The 24,815-nt window shown below is 41.0% G+C and overlaps 1 protein-coding gene across 2 annotated transcripts in view; it reads left to right on the top strand.

Annotated features, from left to right (window-relative positions):
- LOC119735620 (nodal modulator 1-like) overlaps positions 1-17,444 on the top strand; it is a 44,394-nt gene extending 26,950 nt beyond the window's left edge. For both annotated transcript variants that reach the window (XM_038209403.1, XM_038209404.1), the window contains exons 17-29: positions 2,296-2,478; positions 2,977-3,059; positions 4,140-4,314; positions 5,766-5,892; positions 6,507-6,683; positions 8,397-8,461; positions 9,796-9,937; positions 11,430-11,516; positions 12,631-12,741; positions 13,544-13,645; positions 15,336-15,455; positions 16,676-16,768; positions 17,179-17,444. In XM_038209403.1, coding sequence (XP_038065331.1) covers positions 2,296-2,478; positions 2,977-3,059; positions 4,140-4,314; positions 5,766-5,892; positions 6,507-6,683; positions 8,397-8,461; positions 9,796-9,937; positions 11,430-11,516; positions 12,631-12,741; positions 13,544-13,645; positions 15,336-15,455; positions 16,676-16,768; positions 17,179-17,316 — 1,603 coding nt within the window. In that variant the 3' untranslated portion in view covers positions 17,317-17,444. The remainder of the gene's footprint in view (positions 1-2,295; positions 2,479-2,976; positions 3,060-4,139; positions 4,315-5,765; positions 5,893-6,506; positions 6,684-8,396; positions 8,462-9,795; positions 9,938-11,429; positions 11,517-12,630; positions 12,742-13,543; positions 13,646-15,335; positions 15,456-16,675; positions 16,769-17,178) is intronic.
- Positions 17,445-24,815: the final 7,371 nt, after the last annotated feature.

Here is a 24,815-nt window from a genome sequence, read left to right as displayed (position 1 = left end):
TCTAAGTGCATACTTGAGACAGAATTCTTAAATGGGCTTAAAATTCAGATACTGGGCATTACGCCAGGCATTCCTGTTTTTATAATGCCTCTCTCACAGATTCTGTATCTTGATTGGCCGCGAGCGAGTCACATGGCATTCGCTATATTTGCTACATGTATCTTGCAGTGCACGGCCAAAAGTATTATACTGGTAGAAACCAAAGTACCATACCCGTAGCAATCAAAGTACTATACCCGTAGCAATCAAAGTACTCTACCCGTAGCAACCAGAGTACTATGCATAAGAACCAGTATTATGTGCAAATGCATACAGGTGTGCGCGTTGCACCTTGCGCGTATTGTTCCCAAGCGCTAACGCTACATAACTGGGCTCAAACATTTTGTGAAGGGGTAGTTTGGCAAAGTAAATTTTCAACTAATTTTGTATTCAAATTGAAATACTCTCTTTTATTGTATTTAGATTAAATTAATCAGTTACTCAAGCAGAATCTGTGGTACAGGCGTTATCCAACAAATATTGACTGCTTTGTCTCGTGGTATAAAACTAGCCTCCCTCGGTGATCCATGGAGCATTCTATTTTTAACCTCGGGAAAAATAGAATGCTTCATGGATCACCTCGGGAGGCTAGTTTTACTACACCACTTGAAGCAGTCAATATTTGTATATTGTGCAACCTCTGATTTGCATTGGAACCGGTGTCGTGCCAAAAACCGTCCGGTGCCAAATAGTGTCCGCTAATTAGCATAATGCGATCTGATTGGTCATGCGTCTATGACGTCACATTGTTTACGGACGCTTGCCAAATAGTGTCCGCGCTTAGCGTGCATCCTATTGCGTGCCTTGTCGAGCTGTCAATACTCGTATAGAAAAGATCTCTTTTCACCTGAATTTGCTTTTTACAATCTGTTTTAACGTTTTCCTTGTTATCTGTGATAACTATCTGACTTGGTTTCCCTAATATTATATTTGTGCAAAATGTTTGTGTGTTTTTTTCGCGTCAGTTCACCTGTTTGGCATGCAGTACGTACGTTGGCCTAACGCCGTGTGAAGTGTGTGTAGTACGTACTGTGCTGTGTGTAGCATTATAACCAACGTTATATTTTACGGTTTTTCCCACCTAATACTGTCCGACTTTTCCTGCCAAATATTGTCCGATTTTTCCTGCCAAACTGTCCGATTCCTCCTGCCAAATATTGTCCGATTCCGCCCTGCCAAATACTGTCCAATTTTTCCAGCCGAATACTGTCCGATTTTTCCTGCTAAACAGTGTCAGATTCCCCCTGCCAAATAGTGTCCGATTTCCCTGCGAAAAAAAATGTCAGATTTTTCCTGCTAAATACTGTCCGATTCCCCCTGCCAAATATTGTCTGATTCCCCTGCTACTGAATATTGTCCGATTTTTCCTGCCAACAAATACTGTCCGATTCCCCGCCCTGCCAAATATTGTCCGATTCCCCCTTGCAAAATACTGTCCGATTTTTCTGCAAAATACTGTCCGATTTTTTCTGCAAAATACTGTCCGGCAGGACGTACGTACGTGCGCCCTTGTTCTCGCTCGATCGACGGCGCCCGGACACTATTTGGCACCGGACACTATTTGGCATGTATTACATGCCAAATAGTGTCTGGCGCCTATTGCGCATGCTCAGCGGACACTATTTGGCACCGGACGGTTTTTGGCACGACACCGGGTACCGGAGCATCGGACTGCTGATGTCAGTTACCGGTTCCAGATTATGGGATGGGGTACCTGTAACCAACTTCACATATTACTAGCTACCTTCTCCAACAATGAAAAAAAAAGGGTTTTGAATGTCATTTGTTGGGAATTTTCAAAAATAAAAACCAGGCTACATTGGAACACAAAACATATTTCACGCTCGCCAAAGCTGCAGTTTAATTTAAACCGTAAAGCTATAATGCCAACTGTACACACTTGTATCTTGCTGTATTGATGCACGATGTGGTAGTATTATCGTGCGGACCTTTATGAACATTCTCAGTAGCAACTTCTGAAATTTGAATTTTGGGATTGGGTTTCTTTAACGGGTACCCATGTTTTTGTCTATCGCGTACGTGGTTCCTGAACTGCCCGTAAATGCACTCTCCAAGATTAATGCATCAATTTTTTTAGATGGTTGCACTTTTAAGGTCATGGGCTTGAGTTTCACCCATGCAACTTTGAGCATTTTTTTCTCAGTAGCCTCGAACAACACCAGTTACACAGTACATGTATACAGTTTGCAAGCTAATCAGGCAACCATTGCCAATCTTCTCAATAATATACCACAGGTCATCCATTGAAGCAGAACCGTTAGTTCACTTGGGACCGCTGAAGTCACAGAAGGAGCTGGAGGAGGAGGCTAAACCAAAGGCCAAACCCACAAAGAAAGGAAAAGCAACAGCGGCTGAAGAAGAGACTAAGGTGGTGGAGGACACAGGCCCCTCTGTGTATGAGTTCACCTATTGGGCCAGGTGAGATTTCAGATAAAATTTGATTTTCTGTGTACTTTAAATCCTTCTTTGTTGTTGTCAAGACTGTTCCCAGAAATTTTGAGTCCTCAGTATTTTTCATCAACTGTTTGAATTTTGAGAGTCTAAATGTAATAATTACCCTGTAGATTGTCAGTATTTGATGATACCTGTATAATATTGATGCTTTATTTTCAAGTCAACATTCAACTTAATGTAAAAATTGTTTTTAGTTTTGTCAAAGTCGGGGTCTCACCAAGATCTTTTGAGATCCTTTTTTCCTTAAACTTTTTATTTTAAATCCTACTTTATCTCAAAAAATAAGTGAATTTCTTGTTTATGTTTAGAGCTACAGTATTGAAAATCTTTCCTTCATGTAAATTGGACTTCATTTAAAAGTGAGGTTCTGTTGTACATGTACAAGCTATGCGTGTGACGTCTCCGCTACTGCTGTTTGTTGAATAAGTTCTTTGTTGTGATGTTTTTTTTTTTTGGGTCAAGAAACGGAGAGCGGCTTGAAATCACTCCTTCCTCTAAAGTCATCCTCTTCTACCCAGCGAAGGCACAGGTCACGATACAGGCTGGTGAGTTTGATGATTTGTGAAATTGTTACAGGGATGTGAGTCCGGCAATTGCCAGATTTTAAGGGTTTCCCCCCCCCCCTTCAAATTGTATATAACATATACGGTAGGTACCTTACACATGTGTGTACTTTGCCTTTGTAGCAAAATCCGGCGACCAGAATTAGAAGCCATTACTGCGGTGGTGCAATGCTCACGCGCATGCTGCACACGTTCTTAGAAATAAGGCACGTGTGCATTTTGGTAACCGTATTGGTCAAAAGAGTGCAACTCGCATGAGCCTGGTGCCCCCTCGGAAAATGGCTGTTGCAAGATTAGTTTATACCTCAGATTTCAGGCAAAAATGTCAAAAACCTCTAATACATCCCCGTTGTTATCAGTTCCCTATTGGCTTTTTGAACAACATGCTCACTTGATCTCCAATGGGAGAGACACACCACATGCGCACTGGTTTGGCCTGCACAACAAATGTAATTCTGCACATGCAGAAACCCGTAACGTCTTTGCTATTGGAAGTTGACAAACTAGTTTTCTTGGCTTCGCCTCAGGAACTAGTTTGTCAACTTCCAATACCTCGGGGAGCTAATATCGACTGTCCACCCCCAAAGCATGTTATGTTTGTATAATGTAGTCAAGTCCATTACAAGCCCGGTTCAAAAGAAAATCACATGTCCTTTCACAAGTCCAGTCACATGTATCAGGGAATGATTAGACTGTTTTTCTCACAGATCATTTCAATAGCTTGTGACTATCCGCTCTGTTCACAAGTACCCCCTCACTGGCAAAGAGAGTACAGTTGGGGATTACCGACCAACGCCATCTTGCCTGACTGCAAGTATTCATTTGCTGCGAAGCGCGGCCACTGCGTGTACATAGTACAAATTCCCTGGTGTACGTGTGTCACTCACAAGGAATGGTGCGCGTCAACCAGCGAAATGTCCCGCCCATGGGACGTCATTGCTATGTAAAAGGGCGCCCTCTTTTGTCTGCGCACGAAGCCCATAGACTGGCAGACTTGTGAGGACTTTACTACAGCACTGTCAAGTAAAATACCAATCCACAACACTTGTATGCTTTGTGCAGGTGACGACTGCCTTGGAAAGGTCGTAGAGTTCGAGGGTCGCGCCGGGGTCTTCATCTCGGGTCAGGTCAAGCCGGGTCTGGGAGGGGTCAAGATATCGGTGACCTCGAGGTCACTAGAAGACAAAGAGGTCAGGCCGGCGATCAACATTGACACGGCGAAGGACGGACGATACAGGTGACTTTTCACGCCACTCATTCTGACTTTTGTAAAAATGTGGCCAGTTAGCTTACTTTTGCTCTACAGCATTTTATGTTTGTAAAAAGCCACTTTGGAGGCGAAGGACAGACGATACAGGTGATTGTTTCACGCTTCTCCGCCTGTCTTTTGTAATAATGTGGCCAGTAATCTGGCTTTTGCTGTACTGCATTTTATGTTAGTTAAAAGCCACTTTGGAGGCCAGTTTGAATTTACTAAATTGCCAATGCTCTTGCTTTTGCACAAATGTGGTCAGTATTAAAGCTGTTTTTTGTTCTACAGCACTTTATGTTAATTTACAAGCCACTGTGAAGGCCACTTTGAATTTAGCAAATAGCCGATGCTCAGCCTGGCTTTTGTAAAAATGTGGCAAGTGATCTGGTTTTTGCTCTACATCATTTTATGGCAGTTAAAAGCCACTATGAAGGCCACTTAGAATTTAGCAAATAGCCGATGCTCAGCCTGTCTTTTGTAAAAATGTGGCCAGTAATCTTGCTTTTGCTCACTTTGAATTTAGCAAATAGCCGATGCTCAGCCAGTCTTTTGTAAAAATGTGGCCAGTAATCTTGCTTTTGCTCACTTTGAATTTAGCAAATAGCCGATGCTCAGCCTGTCTTTTGTATAAATGTGGCCAGTAATCTTGCTTTTGCTCACTTTGAATTTAGCAAATAGCCCATGCTCAGCCTGTCTTTTGTAAAAATGTGGCCAGTAATCTTGCTTTTGCTCACTTTGAATTTAGCAAATAGCCCATGCTCAGCCTGTCTTTTGTATAAATGTGGCCAGTAATCTTGCTTTTGCTCACTTTGAATTTAGCAAATAGCCCATGCTCAGCCTGTCTTTTGTATAAATGTGGCCAGTAATCTTGCTTTTGCTCACTTTGAATTTAGCAAATAGCCGATGCTCAGCCAGTCTTTTGTAAAAATGTGGCCAGTAATCTTGCTTTTGCTCACTTTGAATTTAGCAAATAGCCGATGCTCAGCCTGTCTTTTGTATAAATGTGGCCAGTAATCTTGCTTTTGCTCACTTTGAATTTAGCAAATAGCCGATGCTCAGCCTGTCTTTTGTATACATTTGGCCAGTACTCTGGCTTTTGCTGTACAACGTTTTATGTTAGTAAAAAGCCACTTTGGGGGCCACTTTGACTTAGTAAAGTTCCAATACTCAGCCTGTCTTTTGTAAAAGATAGGCCATTAACCCATCATTGTACCACCCAAACCGCCCTGTCTATTACGCCTAAAAATCGCCCAAGCTCTCAATGGTTCTGATGGATTCATCAATGATAAACACAATGTAATAGAATGTACTACAGGTGCTAATGGGTTAAGCTGGCTTTTGCCCTACAGCTTTTTATATTCATTTGAAGGCCACTTTAAAGGCCAACTTTGACTTAGTAAATTCTTAATACCAGACGTTTTCTGTTTATTCAACAGGATTGGTCCGTTACCAGACACAGCTGAATATGATGTTCAAGCATCCCTGGAGGGGTATGTACTAACCAAAGTTGAGGGGACGGTCGGCGATTTCAAGGCGTCCAAACTCGGTGAAATTACAATCCAGGTAAAACATTCTTATCACAGTTGTTGTCAAGTAGCTTAAGACTTGTATAGTGCTTTATACCAACGGTCTCAAAGCGCTTAGTAATAATAATAATAGTGGATATTAATAAAGCGCACGTATCCACCAGGACTGGTGCTCAAGGCGCTACATCATTATTACCCCTGCTCATTGGGCACATGAAACATTCCAAATACCATCTCAGCTCCCTGGGGAGTATACAGCTCGATGCAGCCTGTTAGGCGCAAGGAAGCTAATTCAATCACAATAACCATCTCTGCCCTCACAGGTACCCACAGTTATTACTTCACAATTATTACCCCTGTTCGTCAGGCCATGAGACCAGTTTTTGCAGCAGCTCAAGATCAGCGCATTCTAGTCTCTACCTTCACAGGTACCCATTTATACTCCTGGGTGGAGAGAGGCAATTGTAGTAAAGTGTCTTGCCCAAGAACAAGGTGCTTGCAAGCACCGTGTTCCCGTCATCAGGATTCAAACCCGCGTACGACGACATGCGAGTCGAACACCGTAACCATTGGACCTCCAGCTGTTTGCCACTCATGCAAACTAATGGTAAAGCACAAACTATACAAATATTTATTATTTTTGTTTTCCAGGTTGTAGATGAGGAGGATGTCCCCCTCCAGGGGGTGCTACTCTCACTCAGCGGCGGGACCTTCCGCAGCAATAACTTGACGCAGGCCAGTGGCAGTCTGGTCTTCACGGGTCTGGGCCCGGACCAGTACTTCCTGCGTGCTCTGATGAAGGAGTACAAATTTGAACCAGGATCACAGGTATTAACTTTAAAAAGTTATTATAACGCGCAAACGTTATAAAGTACACTGATGGTTAATAATAATAACAATAAAAATAATAATATTACCTTGGATTGGACATTTGTTAGACATTCCCATAGACTTGTGCACAACATTTTTCAAACTTAAATGTGCCCAACCCAATATTCCCTTATCCATTTTCCACGAATTTGGATATTTTTACTAATTAGCAACAAATATAACCTAATTGTGATAGTAAAAATTTGCCTCTAAAATGGGGCTGTGACATTAGGGAGACATGAAAATACCGGTGTCTCCCTCCGTTCAAAAAAATTACGATAACGTGTTTTCCCAAAGGTACCATTTGGTAGCATAACCGTATTTATAAAGCACCTTTTGCAAAGGATGCAAAGCGGCTGGGGGAGAATGCAACCAAAGACGGGTAAATGAAGTATATGAACATATCGTCACGTAAGTGCAACAAGGTCGTATCTCCTAAAATGGCATGAACGATGCAAAATGCGAGTTTTGGAATGTCAAAAGGACGTATCTCGCTTAAAATAACCCGGATGTACACGCAAAGTCAATGGACGTCGAGATACGACCTTGTTGCGCGGAGCGTATTCGTGCGAGATACGACTTTGTTGCAGAATGGAGTTACGACCTTGGCCAAGTTCGGGCAAGGACCATTAGTCGACTAGTGGTTGATTTGTGACGTACCTTATGCCTGCGCACTGATAGCAACGTGCGAACGTCTCTAGTCAAACGCTGGTCAAAATGTCATCGCAAAACTTCTGGATCCTGGCTCTCTGCTAGCGTTATGAATGCGCGCGGCTATTGGTTACCAGCGAAGCAACCAACCCCAGTAGGCTGGTTCCAAATAGTCGACTAGCGTAGTCAACCACCGTTGACTAGACAGAGTTCGGGCAAACGTTAGTTAACCATTGGTCAACTATAGTCCTTGCGCGAACTTGGCCATAGTTGCACTGACGCAATGATATGAGGCCCATTATGCTGCACCTTTTTTTATAAGGGTATATACAAATTAATTACAATCATAAATACCTGAGACAGTTTACCCATTCTTATTGGTCGAAAGCCTGTCTCGTGGGTGGTTTTCAACAGTTGATAAAACACCGACTGGCTGGTTTTACATGAAATCCGGTGTTAGATGAAATGTGGTAAAAAGTAAAGTAAAGTCTGTCCTGAGCCAATGTGGCTCATCAGGCCGGTGTTTATCTCCGGTTTCCTTGGCATGAAACAACTGAGAATATTTCTACTCCCCCTGAATGGGATGCCAGTCCATCACAGGTTACTCCCCAGCTAATGCCGGTACCCATTTATACTCCTGGGTGGAGAGGGGCAAGTGGGGGTGAAGTGCCTTGCCCAAGGACACAATATATGGCCAGCGGCTGGATTCAAACCCCGGACCCTCTGATCATGAGTCACGAATCCTAACCACTAGGCCACACACTCCCCAAAGGAAATGTGGACTCCTATGAAATCTGCTTGCTTTTACCCTTTTATTGCTTGGACGTTCAAAATCTTCACTTAGGCATGCGCAATGCTACCAGCGAGTCTTTATTTTATAGAGTCCTACATTCACACTACACTGGCACCGCCACGTTCTTCGCCACATCGCGCAGTACACGCCATGCACATTTAAGTATACATTGAATCCGTCTATTGTTGTCCAACAGATAATGAATTTTTTACTTTTGCGTTTCACAGATGATCAGTGTTGAGGAGGGTTCGGTCATCAAACTCAAAATCAAGGGCTCCAGGGTCGCATTTAGGTAAGACTTGACAAATTATTTTGTATTGTTACTTATGACACCAAAGAAGATATGTCAACTAATTCCTGAACTCTTTGCACTCGGCCATCATGGGAATCTGTGAGAACAGAGTGTATTGGCCACATGCATGGACAGTAGATAGAATTTGGTGACTGCTTTCGAGACCCGCAGTTGGAGGGGCACGCTGCATGTGCGTACTGGATTGCGTGAGAGTGGCGCTAAGTACGCGCAACTTTAGCATACTGAATCTGCATCATCTACGTGTGATGAGTGCCCCTCCCGGCAGTCTGCCCCAGCTTTTTGTGACCGTTGACAGGGTACTCGTGGATGGAGTCCATTGACAATACAAGGGCTCACACTCCATGCAGTACAGGGCAGCTTGTCACACATTGCCATTCATGACACCATCTAAGGGGTATTTCGCCACCTGCGCTGCATGGATTTTACATCGTTGCCTTTTTGCATGTACATTCTGTCGGACTGATCCCAACTGGACAGATAATGCAGGTGATTGTCCTTCTTAGTGTTGTAGTCGAGTCCATCACAAGTCCATCACGAGTCCTCACAAGTCATCACAAGTCCTCACAAGTCCTCACAAGTCTTCACAAGTCGATCACAAGTCCTCACAAATCCATCACAAGTCCATCACAAGTCCATCACAAGTCCATCACAAGTCCTCACAAGTCCATCACAAGTCCTCACAAGTCATCACAAGTCCTCACAAGTCCATCACAAGTCCATCACAAGTCCTCACAAGTCCTCACAAGCCATCACAAGTCCATCACAAGTCTATCACAAGTCCACCCCCAAGTCATCACAAGTCATCACAAGTCCATCCCAAGTCTCCACAAGTCCTTGAAAGCCATCCAGTCCCAAGTCCAGTCACAAGCTATTCCAATGAACTGTGACTAAGGCATTCTTTGTTATCGTTCATCCCCTGCTACTTGTGAATGGACCTGTGAATTGACTGGTGAATGGACTCATGGCTGGACTTGTAATAAGCCTTTTCAGAGTTCCAACTGCGCATTCGTAACCTGTGACAACGCGCATTATTTGTCTCAAATGGCCTTTGACAACATCGCGCCACTGACTTTACAAAAAGGCTGTTTGTGCATTGTGGGTACTGTCAAAGGGCATTTGAGACAAACAATGTGCGTTGTCACAGGTTACGAATGCGCGCAGTTGGAACTCCGAAAAGGCTTATTGACTTGTGACTGGACTTGTGATGGACTTGACTACAACACTGACGACTTTACGATCAATGGGTCAAAATAGCAAATTTGGACTCTTGAGCTGTTTTTTATTTGTATTTGGTTCTTGGTATTCTATTGCAGTTGCTTTGGTGTGGTAGCATCACTGAACGGAGAGCCCGAGCAGGACATAGCCCTGGAGGCCCAGGGGGTGGGCGATTGCGGTCAGGTGGTGGAGGAAGGCATCTCAGATCAGGAGGGAAAGTTCAGGATCCGAGGACTTCAGGTAAGGGCCAGGGGTGTGAAATCTCAGCTTTGAACCTGATTTCAGCTTTTTTTGTTTTGGATTTCAGCTTTTTTCCCTCACTTGCTGTGTACAAAAGTATAGGAGATTTCCAAAGTTCAGCTTTTTTTTTACACCTTTTCCAGCTGTTTTCAGCTATTTTTATCGGTGGTCTCTCACACCCCTGAAGGGCGGAGGTGACAATACAAACGGCTCGCCACCAATTACCATGAACGATTAGCCAAATGGTTTTGGACTTTCTTTCTAGCATTTAGGGCCCTCTAAAATGATAGGCCTCTTGCCAACCAGTCCAACTGTGGAGCAAAGGAGGGCATTTTCGCCCTGGATTCCCAGAGGCGTATGTGTAATCCCCAACTTCAAAGGTTCACCCGCCACTACTCAACCAGAGTCGAGGCTTTTGTTTTATAACGCAACGTATTGAACCCTTTCATTACCACATTGTTTATTGACTTGGCTCTCCCCAGGACCAAATTGTTTGCTCAGTTTTGCGGAAATCACTAAAGCCTGAAAAAAATTACCACAAGTCGAAACTCACTCTTTTCAACCAAGATTTTCACTGCCAAGGAGTGATTAAAATCATAGGTGTTGTGTGTAAAGTGTGTTTCTTGAACCGTACTCTTTTATGTGATGTACAAAGGAAGTCAATATGTGCAAATATAAGAATGTTATTCCTGTTTGTTCGTCTGGTCCCATTTATCAAACTGCAAGCCATTTCACCAGATGGCACTCCATACCTCAAACTGTGCGTGGATACTTCTGAAGCACTTTTCTTAATTTTTTTGTAATGGCTACATTGTACACTGATGAATAAACTACACCATTAGAACGATCCGAAAACACTCTTTCAGCTGGTATGTGCATGATGTATGGGCGGCCAAACATATCAACATGACGCCTTTCTGAAAAGTAGTGAATATATCTGTGTTGAGGGTGTTCTGTGTGTGGTTTCCTGGTCGACTAAAGTTGCCTATGGTGAGCAGCAGGGGGTACTTTCTTATCGAAAAAAGTCGTCCAAAATTTACCGATTGTGTAGTAAAATGTCCTACACTATCAGTCGATTGTTGTTACATTATCGGTCTCAACCGATAATGTAGCAAATGTTGACCGATAGTGTAGTAACATTTACTTCACTATCGGTCAATTTTTGTTACATTATCGGTAAGTGATACAGTATTGGTCAACTTGTGTGACATTATCAGTTGGTGATACATTATCCGTTGGTTGCTACATTATCAGTTGTAAAACCTGCTTTTGAACAGAGTTTCCATATTGGAATTTTGTGGTTTTGGCTCGAGAATTGTTTGGCGTGTGCACTATTGTCTAAAAGGAGGCCTACAAGTTTTTCCGTCAATAAAAGCCCAAAATGGGATTGAATAATAAACGACACAATAAATGATTAATCTAATAATCAAATAATCGTCACGGATCTTTGTGAAGTTTGGGGTTAAATAGATTGTGTGATTTCCATCTACAGCCGGAATGCTCCTACGAGCTGAGACTGAAGTCTGGTGAGGCCAACGGTCACATTGAGAGGGCCGCTCCCAAAACACAGATCATAAAGGTGAGGAATGTAATTACACTCCAGCATGAGATTATTATATATTTCTTTCATATAAATGAAATCTTATCAATCCATTTTGTAGATATGGTGGAATGCGGCTATAACGAATATTGCGGGATCCACAGTAATTGTTCGTAGTAGCGATCGTTCGGTATAGCCAAAGTGCTCCGGTACTCACTTTTCAATAAATAGTGCCCTTTAGAACTTCACCCTGCATGCTCTGGTAGTTACTGAAAGACGACTTGAACACGTGCTGACTATTGATTTATGTCATTACACAGTTTTTTAGCTTACTACCTACAGCGATAGGGGGCTTTCCCCTTCTATTCCTTCGGGAAGTAATAGCCACTTGTCGCTCTTCTGTTGACAAATTTGAACAACAATGTTCGGTACCTTTTGTACACAAAAATCGGGAGCCAATCACGATGTTCGGCATAGCCAAATGTTTGGTATAGCTGTGTTCGGTATAGCCTCGTTCCACTGTAGCGTTTAAACACAAACTTTAATTTGTGTTATTGTTTTTGCTAGTCTCAGAGGGCCAACCCAGTACCCTCTAACAGTCTAAGTCTCACCGTAAGCCGGGCAGTGCTATTGTATCTGATTATCCGTAACGCCTGTGAATAGGCTCATGCTGTCCCATTGTGTACACAATCTTAGATGCATGAAAGGACTCCCAGTCAATAGCTGTTCTGAATCAGTTGAATGGAATTCGTGCGATTCACTAAGTTTGCCTCTTTTCATCTTTTTATTCTAAATTTAAACTATCTGTTTGTTTTCAAGAACTGGAAGAACAAGTCAGTTTCCGATGTTATTTGTTTCAAAAATTTTTCATTGCTAGCGTACAAATCTTATTCTATTTTTGGTGGAGATTTTTGGTGGAGTATGTCCTTATGATAAGGTTTGTGAATCATGATCAAAAGGTCAGTGGTTTGTATCCAGCTGCTGGCCAATAGTTCATGTAGTTTGTGTCCTTGAGCAAGCTACTTCACCCTAATTTTTACCTGTTTCCCAAGACACAGATAACCGTGCGGCTGGAGCACCGATTGAAATATGTTGACGGTCTTTTTTGAAAAATGCAAGTTGCGTTGGTTTGATTCTTCTTTTTATTCCCTAGGTGCAAGGGAAGGACATAGCTGATCTTCATATCATTGTCTTCCGTCGCCTCAACCAGTTTGAGATAGGCGGGAACGTGATAACGCCCAGTGAACATTTAGCAACGCTTAAGGTAAGTGCTGCAGCTTGTCATTATTCAGAGCTGCTAGTCATCAATTAGGGCACAACAAAAATTGATAAAGTTGTTGACTGATCAGTTACGACATCTTCTCTTCCGTACAACTTTCACAGTTACTTTGGATGGAGTACTACAGCTCCAAAAAAATACATGTCCTACTTTTGATCCTCAATAACTCTGTGGTTTACCAATGGAATTAAACCAAAAATTCAGATCATGTAAACAAGGCATTACAAATTTTATGGAGCGAGTTTCATCAGCTTTGTGCAAGAGGGTGAGATTTAAACATACGAAAAAAAAATACTCACTTTCAGAATCTAGCACTTTCGACTTGGCTTCCTCCAATTGGCAGAAGGCGCATGCTGCAGCTGAAAGCTTCTGAAGGAATGCAGGATCACCCCTGATGTCATTGCACACCTCCTCGATCGTTTGGTGCAACACACGATCAAGGAGGTGTGCAATGGCATTTAATTAAAATGTACATCAATTTACAGTACACAATTTGACTGAGTGCGTCTGTTTTTGGTATGACAAATGCTTTAAATTCTAGGTAATTGTCTGAATCAATACAATGTAAAACTTGATCAGCGAATATGGAATATTCAAATATTCAGTCAAGTCCAAGTTACAATAATGGAACGGTAAATTATTCAAAAATACACAGTACTACATTCATTATTGAGAAGTCAACTTTGCTTGAAGATGAAATACTGTATATCTGAATTTGCCTGAAACACAGCTGACCATGCACTTATATTTTCTTTTTAATATTTTTTCTGCAACTTTTTTTTTGTAGGTACTATTATACAGCGAAGATAATCTAGTATCTCCAGTGCATACGTTATCACTAGGCAGTAGCTGTTTCTTCCAGTTCCCCTCGCTACCAAACGACGGAGCGGTAAGGAGTGAAAATGTTAATGATGATGAAAACAATGAGTATTGGAAACGAGCAAAAATTGCCTGTGGAGTTACGGTTAAATTTGCTTTCCCTATGCTCTTCAAGAAATTCGAATTATTTTTTCTCCTGGATAAATTTTCATCTTGTATGTTTTATTCCAACCACAAAAATAAGTCCTTTTTGTTCTCTATTGGGCGTCTGCAACCATCTGGGGCAAAAAAAGCTGTATATTATCCCTGACCATGCTAAATGCAACAGAAAGCAACAATGGTAAAAAGTTGTTGCACACTGTTGCATTTAGCAGGCAACTCAAGTCCCCATGCTTTGTTGCATCTTGTTGCATTTAGCAGGGTTACTGCTCTTAGTGCCAAGGCAATACAACAGAATCCACTGTTGCATTTGGTTGCATTTAGCAGGGTAACTACTTGGTGCCAAGGCTGGTATGCACTGGGTTCACTACACAATGCAACGGAATCCACTGTTGCAGTTTGTTGCATTTAGCGTGGTTCTCACTTCAGTTGTGTTGGATATCATTGCATTTAGCAGGGTACCTCAAGAATACCCGATGGGGGTTAGGGTTAAGGGCACAAAAATATACGCCTTGCGAGCAGACTGGCTCCCAGTCTGTATACATTATCGATACTGATGGTGGGGCCGGAACCAGCCTATCCTAAGAGATGGAAACATTGTTGGGCCTCAAGTAATTCAAAATCAGTGTCCAACAGTTTTTGTGTGCAGTTTACCATATGGTGTTGGAATTTGCAGGAGGGATCAGGTTCATAATATATCGCTCTAGGGGGTTAGGATTAATAAATAACTGTTGAGAGTTTCACTAGCATGTGCCCCCCCCCCCCTTGTATTTGACCTCATTACACTCTTAAGGCAGGTTGTACTTCACACAAAATTGAAAGCATCCACTTTTTTTCCCCAGCTTGTTCAGAGTTTAAGCATGGCCTTGGTTCAAGCTAGCAAAGGTTTAAAGAAAAAAAAATATTAATATGAAAGTAAAACACTGTAAGTTCTTTAATAAAACAATGCAAAAAAATATCTGCAAGGCTACTTCAGTATGTTAACTGCATCCACTTCTATAGTTAAGTTTTGTACTGCTGTATAAAATGCATAACGAATGGGGTCATGGGCAAAGATCATATGCGCAGCACTATGCGATCTTTGGTCTAGCATGCACGTGCAATAAATCAAGGGGATGGAACGAAAACGCACGGTTAATGGAACCAAAAATGCATGGTTTATGACATAGCCATGCAATGGTTTGATTAATGAGTGCCGCATGACCGCCAATCCTCCAATCAAATGACAAGAATTTGCTTGGGTGTTATACATAATTCTGCAGGTTGTGGGTTCCAGTCCTGCCTGGGGTTATGGTGCGTGTGCCCTTGGGCAAGGCACTTTGTCACTCATTGTTTTTCCCCACCCAGGAGTAAATGGGTCAGGGCTGAGATGGTTATTGTGGTTGATTTAGCTGCTTTGCACCAAAATGGCAGCATCGAGCTGTATACTCCCCAGGGAGCTGAGATGGTATTTGGAATGTTTCATTGGCCCAGTGAGCAGGGGTAATAATAATGTAGCGACTTGAGCACCAATAAGGGTGGACACCTACGCTTTATAAATGCGCATTATTGTAAATAATTAACTTTTATTACCATTTGCTATTGTTCTTTTTCCAAAACAGAGGTACGTCATGCGTCTAGAATCGTCGTTATTAAAATCCAGTTGGGAATACACTCTACCAGAAGCTAGCTTTAGCACGGAGGGCTACTTCAAGCATATCACCTTACAATTCAACCCAGAGGTTTGTATCCCGAGTCTCCAGTATGCTGTCATTTGCAATAAAGACAGGAATTTTGTGCCAATACTAATGATTGTTTGGACAAACCATAACTGAGAAAAATGGGTTCAAACCAGCTATTTACCTAAGCTGTGTGTACCAAGGTTTGACTTAAAGGTAAAGTCCATCATTTGTAATTTGGGCATTTTGTTCCTTTGAAGCAACAAGCGTTCTCAAAATCTAAAGAAGGGTGATAAACAACCAAGCTGATGAAGTTTCAGCTCAGCTTCAGCTGTATTTTTCGAGAAAAACAACATTCTAGGATCTCGATTTCAAATCAAAAGTTGCTGAATCAAGTTTTGAATTGGGCCTGAATTCAGCGTCCAAGACACATTCGCACTGAGCTGAATGCAGCTACGCGATGTCGCGCACTGATTCGATGAATTATAGAGGGCGCGTGTGCGCCGTGTCAGCGCTTGCGCGCCATTCGCCGTATAAAAAAACAAGGAACTACTAACGGAATTTCCAACGGTGCGTCTTAAGACGCACCGTTGGAAAGGCCTTCTTTTCTTGATTTCTTCAAAATGACAGCATGCCAGAAAGAATAATTTCACAGGGAGTTTAGTCCCCTTACTATCTTTCAACCAAGTGTGTTTTTCAACAATAATTACGTCAGTCACATTTTGGATAGCTGCAAATGATGGACTGTAGCTCAGTTGCCCGCTAGCCAAATGCCAGTCAAAACAGTGGCGGGCTAGTCAAACTTTTCCTTAAGTAGCCCAGCTGGCGAGTCAAAAATTATTGGGATACGGCAAAGATGAAAGGACAGGAAGAAATAAATCATTAAATTTAGAAAGCAATCCTGTATCAATCTGCGTCTAATTTAATTGACCGTAAAGGTTTAATTATTAGATTTGTTTTATTAAAAACACTGACAAGATTGCCTCAGGATACACGTTTTGGATAGCTGCACATTGTTGTTGATGAGACACTCTATAAAAGAAAAACATGCGGCCTAGTGAAAATGCCCGCGGGCTAGTGAAGAGTCTGTTTCAATAGCCCGGCTGGCTAGTGAAAAAATGAAAGTTAAGGTCGAACCCTGGTGTACACTTGGCAACGCAGGCACGGCCTGTGACCTATTGGTTTTACGCGAGACAATTTCAACATTTTTACTGTCTGAGATTGTTCGGCTTCGCAATGTAGTGATGAGTGTTTTTTGGGTGTTTTTTTTTTTTCCCTAACAGAGACGTTCCGTCGATCAGGAGGTCTCCAGCGGTTCACATCTAGCATTACCCCTCATAGCTGCACTGATAGCCATTGGACTGAACCACGCAAAGGTAGGTGTGATTTATGAAGTGTGAGAGGGGTTAGGCAATGGGTGTGACAGTCAGGGGAAGTGTCTGATGTACCAGGACACCCCTAAAATTGTACAGTGGAATGTCCAAAATAGGTTCAGTGAATGCTTCACAAACATCCATTTTTTAAAATCTATTCTGGGGTATCTGCAACCCTCTGAAAATGGCCTTTATTTTGGTTTGATTTTTCCGCTCATATAGATCTGCCTTGTGGGTAGACTGGTTCTTGGTGCCTACGTTATCGATGCAGATAGAACTAAATTATTGTTGTGACTCGCATAATTCCAAATTTCAGAGTATCCATTCCACATTCTAACTGTGGATATATTGTGTCATTCGCTATCTTATTCCAAAGTGAGTAACATGGTCTTGATTCTCTTGTTGTCTCCTAGCTTTTGCCCATACTTCAACAACTGGGCCAAAACTTGAAAGGCCTGCGTTCCCCGGGCAGCGCGGAGGGGCGCGACATGGGCGGGGCCGGCGACCAAGACACCAGACCCAAGAAGAAGCCCAAGACACGCAAGACATAAAATGAGCAGGTTTGTAGAATAGACCAATCGCGGCTCTCCAGGAGTTTGCCGATTTGCCACGTTGTCCGGCTTTAATCAGGAGCCAGAAAATTTGAGAGAGACTGAAGTAAACAAAGTAATTTTCTCTGAGGGTAATCACATTTTGAGTTGTAATCAAGGTTCAATTAAAAGTCCATCACAAGTCATTCATTAAACAATGCATTGTGAAGTTTTATACAAATATAGAATGCTTCGAGTGGTGTAGTAAAATTAGCCTCCCTCGGTGATCCATGGAGCATTCTATTTTCCCTCGGCGAAAAAATGTCCATGGATCACCATAGATTTACTTCACCACGAGATAAAGCATTCAATATTTGTTTTATAACATTTCACCCACAGATTCTGCTTGGTTTTAATATTTTAAATTATTTAAATCTGAACACAGTTGAAATAAACTTCAATTCAATACAAAATTGGTGGAAAATATATTTCTCTCTTCCAAACTACCCCTTCACAAAATGTTTGAACCCAACTCTGCGGCGCGCTCTCTTTGGAACAATACGCTCTACGCGCAACAGGCACACCTGCATGCATTTGCACACAAATACCGCGCCGTGGATATAATACAATCTTTTAAAGATGAAAAATTTGATCTTTCAGCTTACCTCATGCAGAGTCCCAAGTCATGTGACAAGTTATGCAAATGAACTGTGACAAAAGCATGCCTTTGTCATCGAGCATCCCCTATCACTTGTTACTCGACTTGTTGCAACTGACTGTTTGATTGACATGTGATTGCACTTGTGATTGACAATGACACAATTACAACGTGGCTAAGTAAGGCCAACAAAAAATAATAATTCTACTTCCGATTACATGGCATTTAAACATAGGGTAAGTAGGTAGGTAAATAATTTTTTTGGGCAAATTTTTGTTGTGTACGATCATATGGAGGCGTCTGTGGGTAGTCAAAGGTAAAAGGTAGAAAATCATGGTTTGGGGGTTTTTCTCATTTTTCCAATAACAAATTTAGGGTAGGGGCTGTCAGAATAGGGTAGGTAGGGGAAACCGGAAGCAGAACTATTTTTTTTTTTGGCCTGAGGGTTTTCTTAAAAGGTTATTTAATTGCATTCCTTGATAAGCCAGCAACAAATAGAAGGTCCACTTTCATTAGAGGGGTCATAATTTTGAATCTGATCGTATTATGATGACGTCATTATATAGAACTTTGAGGAAGTTTGTAAGCTTACATTTTGATACCCCGTTTGCTACCAAAGACTGTAAATTGTCAAAGATTTTCAGTGGTTTATAAAAAAACGATGTACATGTAGCTTGAAAAGTTGTAAATTTAAAGATTACGCGAGGAGAAATTGCTAAGCGCAAACACACACACCCGTAATTGGCTCCTATCGACTGCACAGTGCCCGAACAAAGCGCAGGTAATTCAATTTTGCGTGCTCCCATGTGTGCAAGCACTGTGCGATCAGTATTCCCTGCCGTTCGTTTCGGGCAGTGTGACATTGTCAAGCAGCAAGTTCTACTCGCGTATACTCTTTAAATTTGCAACATTTCGAACTGCATCATTTTTTTATAAACTGTTGTCAATGTTGGACGATTTACAGTCTTTGGTAGGAAATGGGGTATCAAAATGTAGCTAACAACATTCCCCAAAGGTTTCTATAAATGACGTCATACTAGTGTTCATTCGTTTTGAACGTACGCAGGACGGGCATTGACGTCTCAGCCAATGAAAAGCTTTGCTTGCCACGCTCCACCCACAGTTACCGCCCACCGTGACCGTCCACTGCCTTACTTTTATTATTCAAATTGTTCGCTGCTTCTATTAATCACGATAACAATGCAAGAGGATTCCAAGTCGTTGAGCGGTACAAATTTCAACATAACAAAAGAACATTCTAAGTGGCAGGATCGGGAACCATAAAGTGGAGTTGTATAGTGCTGTACCTATAGGCGACATATGACGTGATGAAGAAATGCACTGGAAATGTTGTACATGTACGCGTATACGTATATAGGATACTATAGTGCACGAACAACTCAAACTCATGTTGAAATCTTTCGACAAAGTTTGTCAACCCTTTTTCCTGTCAATAAAAGTAAACACAAACAAATCTCTGCTTCTTTGAAGCTCTATCGTATAATCTCCGATAAATAAAAACTGAAATTAACAAAATAAAACACTTGTTATCAATTATATCACATGTATTATAAATAAATAATTATAAATAAAAATTTGAAGGACTTGCCGAAACATGGGTCAGCTTAGTTTGTTGATTGTAGTTTCAGGTCAATGTACTCTTTAAACAGTTTGAAGCAGTTTTATTAGTTTTTAGTCATGAAAAGAATATGATAAAAATACGGTACATACAAATATTTCTTTTTATTGGAGATTCAGTTAAGGTTAATTTTAAACGTAATGAGCCAAACTTTTTTTTCAGCGTCGTTAAACATTTGTGACTCTATAAACTAATGATTTACTCCCTAAACCTCTTCTTTGTTTATAAACTTATGGCGATATGCATTTAAAACAGGTGCCCTCTCCTCATCATTGATATTCACAAGGGCACATTTGTCGAACGTCCCCCATTTCGTGCCTCACTTTCGTCTTGCTTTCAGAGTGACAGTACCCGAAGGTACGTGGCCTTTAGCTTTAACAGGCATAGAATGTATATGTCTTGTTAATCTGAATACTGACTGTACCCTGCGTAACATTTATAATCCTATGTACCGTTTTTATTGTTTTTCTAAGTAGCGCTCGTACCCTGCCTTAGCCTTATTATTTCCTCGCGTTCCGAGTGTATTGTTAATCTGAATACTGACTGTTCCCGGCGTAAGCCTTTTTAATCCTACATAGTTTCTATTGTAGCGCTCGTACCCTTAGCCTTATTATTTCCTTACGTTCCAAGTGTATTGTTAATCTGAATACTGACTGTACCCTACGTAAGCCTTTATAATGGTGTCTATAGCACTCGTACTCTGCCTTAGCCCTTTTCTTTCCTTACATTCCAAGTGTATTGTTAATCTGAATACTGACTGTATGCTGTACCCTACGTAAGCCTTCAGAATAGTTTCTATTGTAGCGCAATCTTGGTAAAGGTGCAGGCAAACAAAATATGCCCGTGCAGAGAAAACCCATAAACAGAGTGTTGAAATAATTCCAAAGAAAAGCCAGCTCTTCGTCGAGAAAAAATTCAACAGGGGGTACACTTATCAATATCAGAAAGTAATAACATAGAAAGGAACATGATTGTGGCCACGGGATCCATGACTAAAGGCAGTATGTATAGTAGGCTTAAATGCTGAGAGGACTCCCTGCAGTTTGAATTCATATACCTGCACTAAACTAATTACGTGCGTAATTCTGTTTGCTTTACCGACTAGATTTTGTTCAAAACACATCATGTACAACGTACATGTACTTGCAAAATTGCTTCGATAGAGAGATTCAGCAGGTATTGTGTCAGACAGCTTTCTTTGTAAGAGATCCTCGTTTGTTAATTAGATTTTTGTACCGCTCAACGAGTTGGAATCCTCTTGCATGCAGCAAACAATTTGAATAATAAAAGTAAGGCTGTGGACGGTCACGGTGGGCGGTAACTGTGGGTGGAGCGTGGCAAGCAAAGCTCTCCATTGGCTGAAACGTAAATGCCCGTCTTGCGTACGTTCAAAACGAATGAACACTCATAAGACGATCAGATTCAAAATTATGACCCCTCAAATGAGTTTGGATTTTTTTTTGTAGCGGTGTTGATTGTTTTTCTGAAAGACCCATCTCAATTCATAGCAATTCATATACAGTCGACTCTCGTTAGTACAAACTCTGTAACACAAAATTCTGGTTATAACAAATATAAAGCCTTGGTCCCGACTGTGCGTTTATGTGCACAATGAATGGGACTGATGTTCCTCTTAATACAAAATTCTGATATAACAAACAATTTGGCTAGGTCCGAACGAGTTTGTTATAACGAGACTCGACTGTAGTCCTGGACCAGTTGTGGACGTTGAATCGGGTATAAGTTGTAGGATTCTGAACAACTTCCCCGCAATCTTCCTGTAATGAAGTTATCAGTATTTGTGAGTCGAGCAGTTGCTGATGAAAATTTCCCGCAACACATCCAGGACAAATGCTGAGCTTGTTCCGAACAAAGTGAATGATTCTGCCCACAACTTGTCCGGAACTCGTCCCAGATATGAATGTAGACGGGCCTTAAATATGAAACGATATCAAAAATGAATTTATTGGAAGGATCCAATGAAGAAAATCTCAGAATTTGTGACTTTTTTTTTATGAATGGGATGTTTTAATGTGTTTTTGGAATGTGGAACTATGTGAGAAAATTGTGTGTACATTTTGGTTGGTGTTTTTCATCCTGTGCAACTACATGTATGGTGTTTTTAAATAGTTTTATAAATTTGATATTTTGTTTTTGAGTACTGCAGTTCCCACCAAGTGATAATTGTTGGAAAGATCATGAAAAAGTAGACTGTAAACATGCACACAACTACATGTATACCTTAAAAATGTGTTGGTTTCGTTTGTTTTTGTATAAATTACAGCTGTATCAAGTGAAGGAACTTTGGGTTACAAACTTTTAGTCCTCAGTATCGAGCAGTTAGAATGCTAACCTTGATTCAAGTCACATATTTTTCCTTTTCAAAAAGTTGCTTCATACATAACATGCATGCTCTTTTGCTGGACCTAATTTCTCCTTGTGTGAAAAGGCCATATTTTTGCGAGAAAGTAACAATGTCACTTTAAGGCCAAAAAAAAAACAGTCTCCGGTTTCTGGTATGAACGCGCGTCGCCGTAGCCATGCGCGTTGGCAAAATGAAAAAGGTTTTTTTTTCAATGAAAGATGATGTCTCAAAACTGCCAAACTCACTGGTTTGACTGGAATCCTGCTGCTGCACAATTTTTAACGTGTTTTTAGATTGGGTTATGGTCGAGAATAAGCTTTATGTGGCCTCTCTGGACTCCCATGTATTTGCACTAAATTTAGTCAGGCACCATTTGCAGTCATCAGCCGACATATGAAGCAAAAAAATCAGGTAAAAAAAAAAAAAAAGCCGCGTCGCCGCACCACTTTTTGGGCAAGCTCCATACCAGAAACCGGAGACTTTTTTTTTTTGGCCTAAGGGTACAAACACCTAAAAAACAACATTGGTTATAAGCCCCAACGATCCCCATCCAGTCAAACTCCAACACCAGGGTTTGTTGGAATCTGTTAGGATAAGTACTGCACTAGTAAACTGATTATGCTTTACATGGGGGTTAGGCATAACCACTGATAATCAGAGTCCAACGTAAAACGAACAGGGTCTTCGGAACATTTTCCCCACTAAGTGTATGTGCATTTAAATCAACATTAATAATAGGTTTTGCCTTTCACCGACACATAAGCTCTGTATACTCAGTGTGTTACCTCGCGAGTGAAAGTTGGAAAAAATCACTCGGGTGGGACTCGAACCCACAACCTCCTGCTTTGTAATGCATACGTCTTGCCACCCGACCACCGAGCTTGCGGGATTGGTTGACTGGTTTGAATCTGATGTACATAGCAGCGGGTACCGCAATTAAACTATTCATATTGTGAATTTGCGTCCGGGTGATGTAAATCAATATTAGGTTTTGCCCTTCACCGACTTTTATCTCCAACTTTCACTTGGGAGGTAACACACTGAGATCTGGTACACGGTACCCTGTGGAGACATGTTCATAATAGGGAACAAAAGATTGTATACGTCTCCACAGGGCAATTTCTATAGGTGAATACGTCTCCACAAGGTTATCACAAAATAGATTTTACTCAAAAACTAGGCATTTCTAATAAGGTGTGTTGATCCGTCGCGCATTGAAGTATTTTATGTAAGAGATATCAAGTCCGAATTTCAGCCTAGGAAATTAATTCTGGTTAAAATAAGAGCATTTTGAAATTACACTTTCAAACTCTAAAATTTTAGTACACGAGAACAAAGAAATGACTCCACAAGGATAAAAATTCCAGTATGTTTGTATACAATGTTTATACGTCAGTGGAGGGCACAAAACCTAATACTGATGTATATGGACTTGTTACTTGTGGCCTAGACATTTGACGTAAATGTATGATGTAGTAATCCTTCAAAAACACTCAATTATGATGATTATGTGTACCTATAAACTTTATCTTGCAAAATATGTGACCCGCTCTGCAAAAATGAGTCACATGTCTCCAAAGCCACTTTTGAGCTAAAGATCTTTGAAAGAATGTTGCACAGTGTTTAAGCAATTGGAATCCTCAACAGTTTGGTTTGATGAAAATGGACATTGTGTAGAATTTAAAATGTTGAGGATTCCAATTGCTTAAACACTGTGCAACATTCTTTCAAATACCTTTAGCTCAAAAGTGGCTTTGGAGACATGTGACTCATTTTTGCAGAGCGGGTCACATATGTTACCGATATGCAATTTTTGTATTTCTGATATGGAAATAAACACAGAGACAAGTCATCACTGCTATAATATATTTATTTTTTAATTTCAAGGTAGAATGCTAAATTTTACATCAATTTACATAAACACTCGCAGTTACAGTGTGAATAAAGAACGAACAGAGAAGTGATTTTTAAGTCGACTCTCGTTAATATAAACTCAGCCGGACCTCGCCAAAATGTTCGTTAATCAGAAGTTTGAATTGGGTGGAGTGCTGGTCCCATTCTTGTGCACATACAAATGCACAGTCGGGACCAAGGCTTTATGTTTGTCATTACCAAAATGTGTATCAACAGTGTTTGTATTAACGAGAGTCAACTGTACATGTACACATTAACAATCATGGTTACAATATACAATGTATATGATTCAATTCATAATCTAAAACGTGCAGTCCACCTGTCAAATTCTCAACACACAAATAATTATTGGTCGTGGCTGTTTTGTTCACAATGGTGTGTTTGTGATGAAACGTGTACTTGTTATCGTGGCTGTGCACACAAATGTTGGCTGGCTGTTGAGACTAGTTGCAAATACAAATGTGACCTGTTCTGTCAAAAGCAGACGCTTCTGGGCAGAGGTTGAAATTAAGATAGGGCCAAAAAACGCTGTGGGAGTGATTTTTTTTTTGATTTTCAAATTTTTGCATATTTGTAATCCTGAACATGTCTAAAATATACTACAAAAGTTTGAAACCCTAATTTAAACTCTAAATATATAGTATTTTGATGATTTGTTAAGGTATATCAGTTAAGAAATAACTGTTTTGTGACATTTGTGGCCGTTTTCTACTTTTCGACACAATGAACTTCAAAATAGCATAACTCTGCCCACGAATGATCGGTTTCAAAAATTGAACCACCTATAAAAGGAAAAAAGAACATATTTAAACAATACGCAAAATTCTCATTTTTGACCTTATGCCCAGAAAAGTCTGATTTTGACAACATGTCACAAATATTCACCATAATGTGACCTGTCTTATTAAGTTTGCTATTTTGCAATACATGGTGGCAGAGCTAAA

This window comes from Patiria miniata, unplaced genomic scaffold (assembly GCF_015706575.1).
Source record: "Patiria miniata isolate m_02_andy unplaced genomic scaffold, ASM1570657v1 HiC_scaffold_29, whole genome shotgun sequence".
NCBI classification, from domain to species: Eukaryota; Metazoa; Echinodermata; class Asteroidea; order Valvatida; family Asterinidae; genus Patiria; species Patiria miniata.
This window is presented reverse-complemented; position numbering and strand designations above follow the sequence as displayed.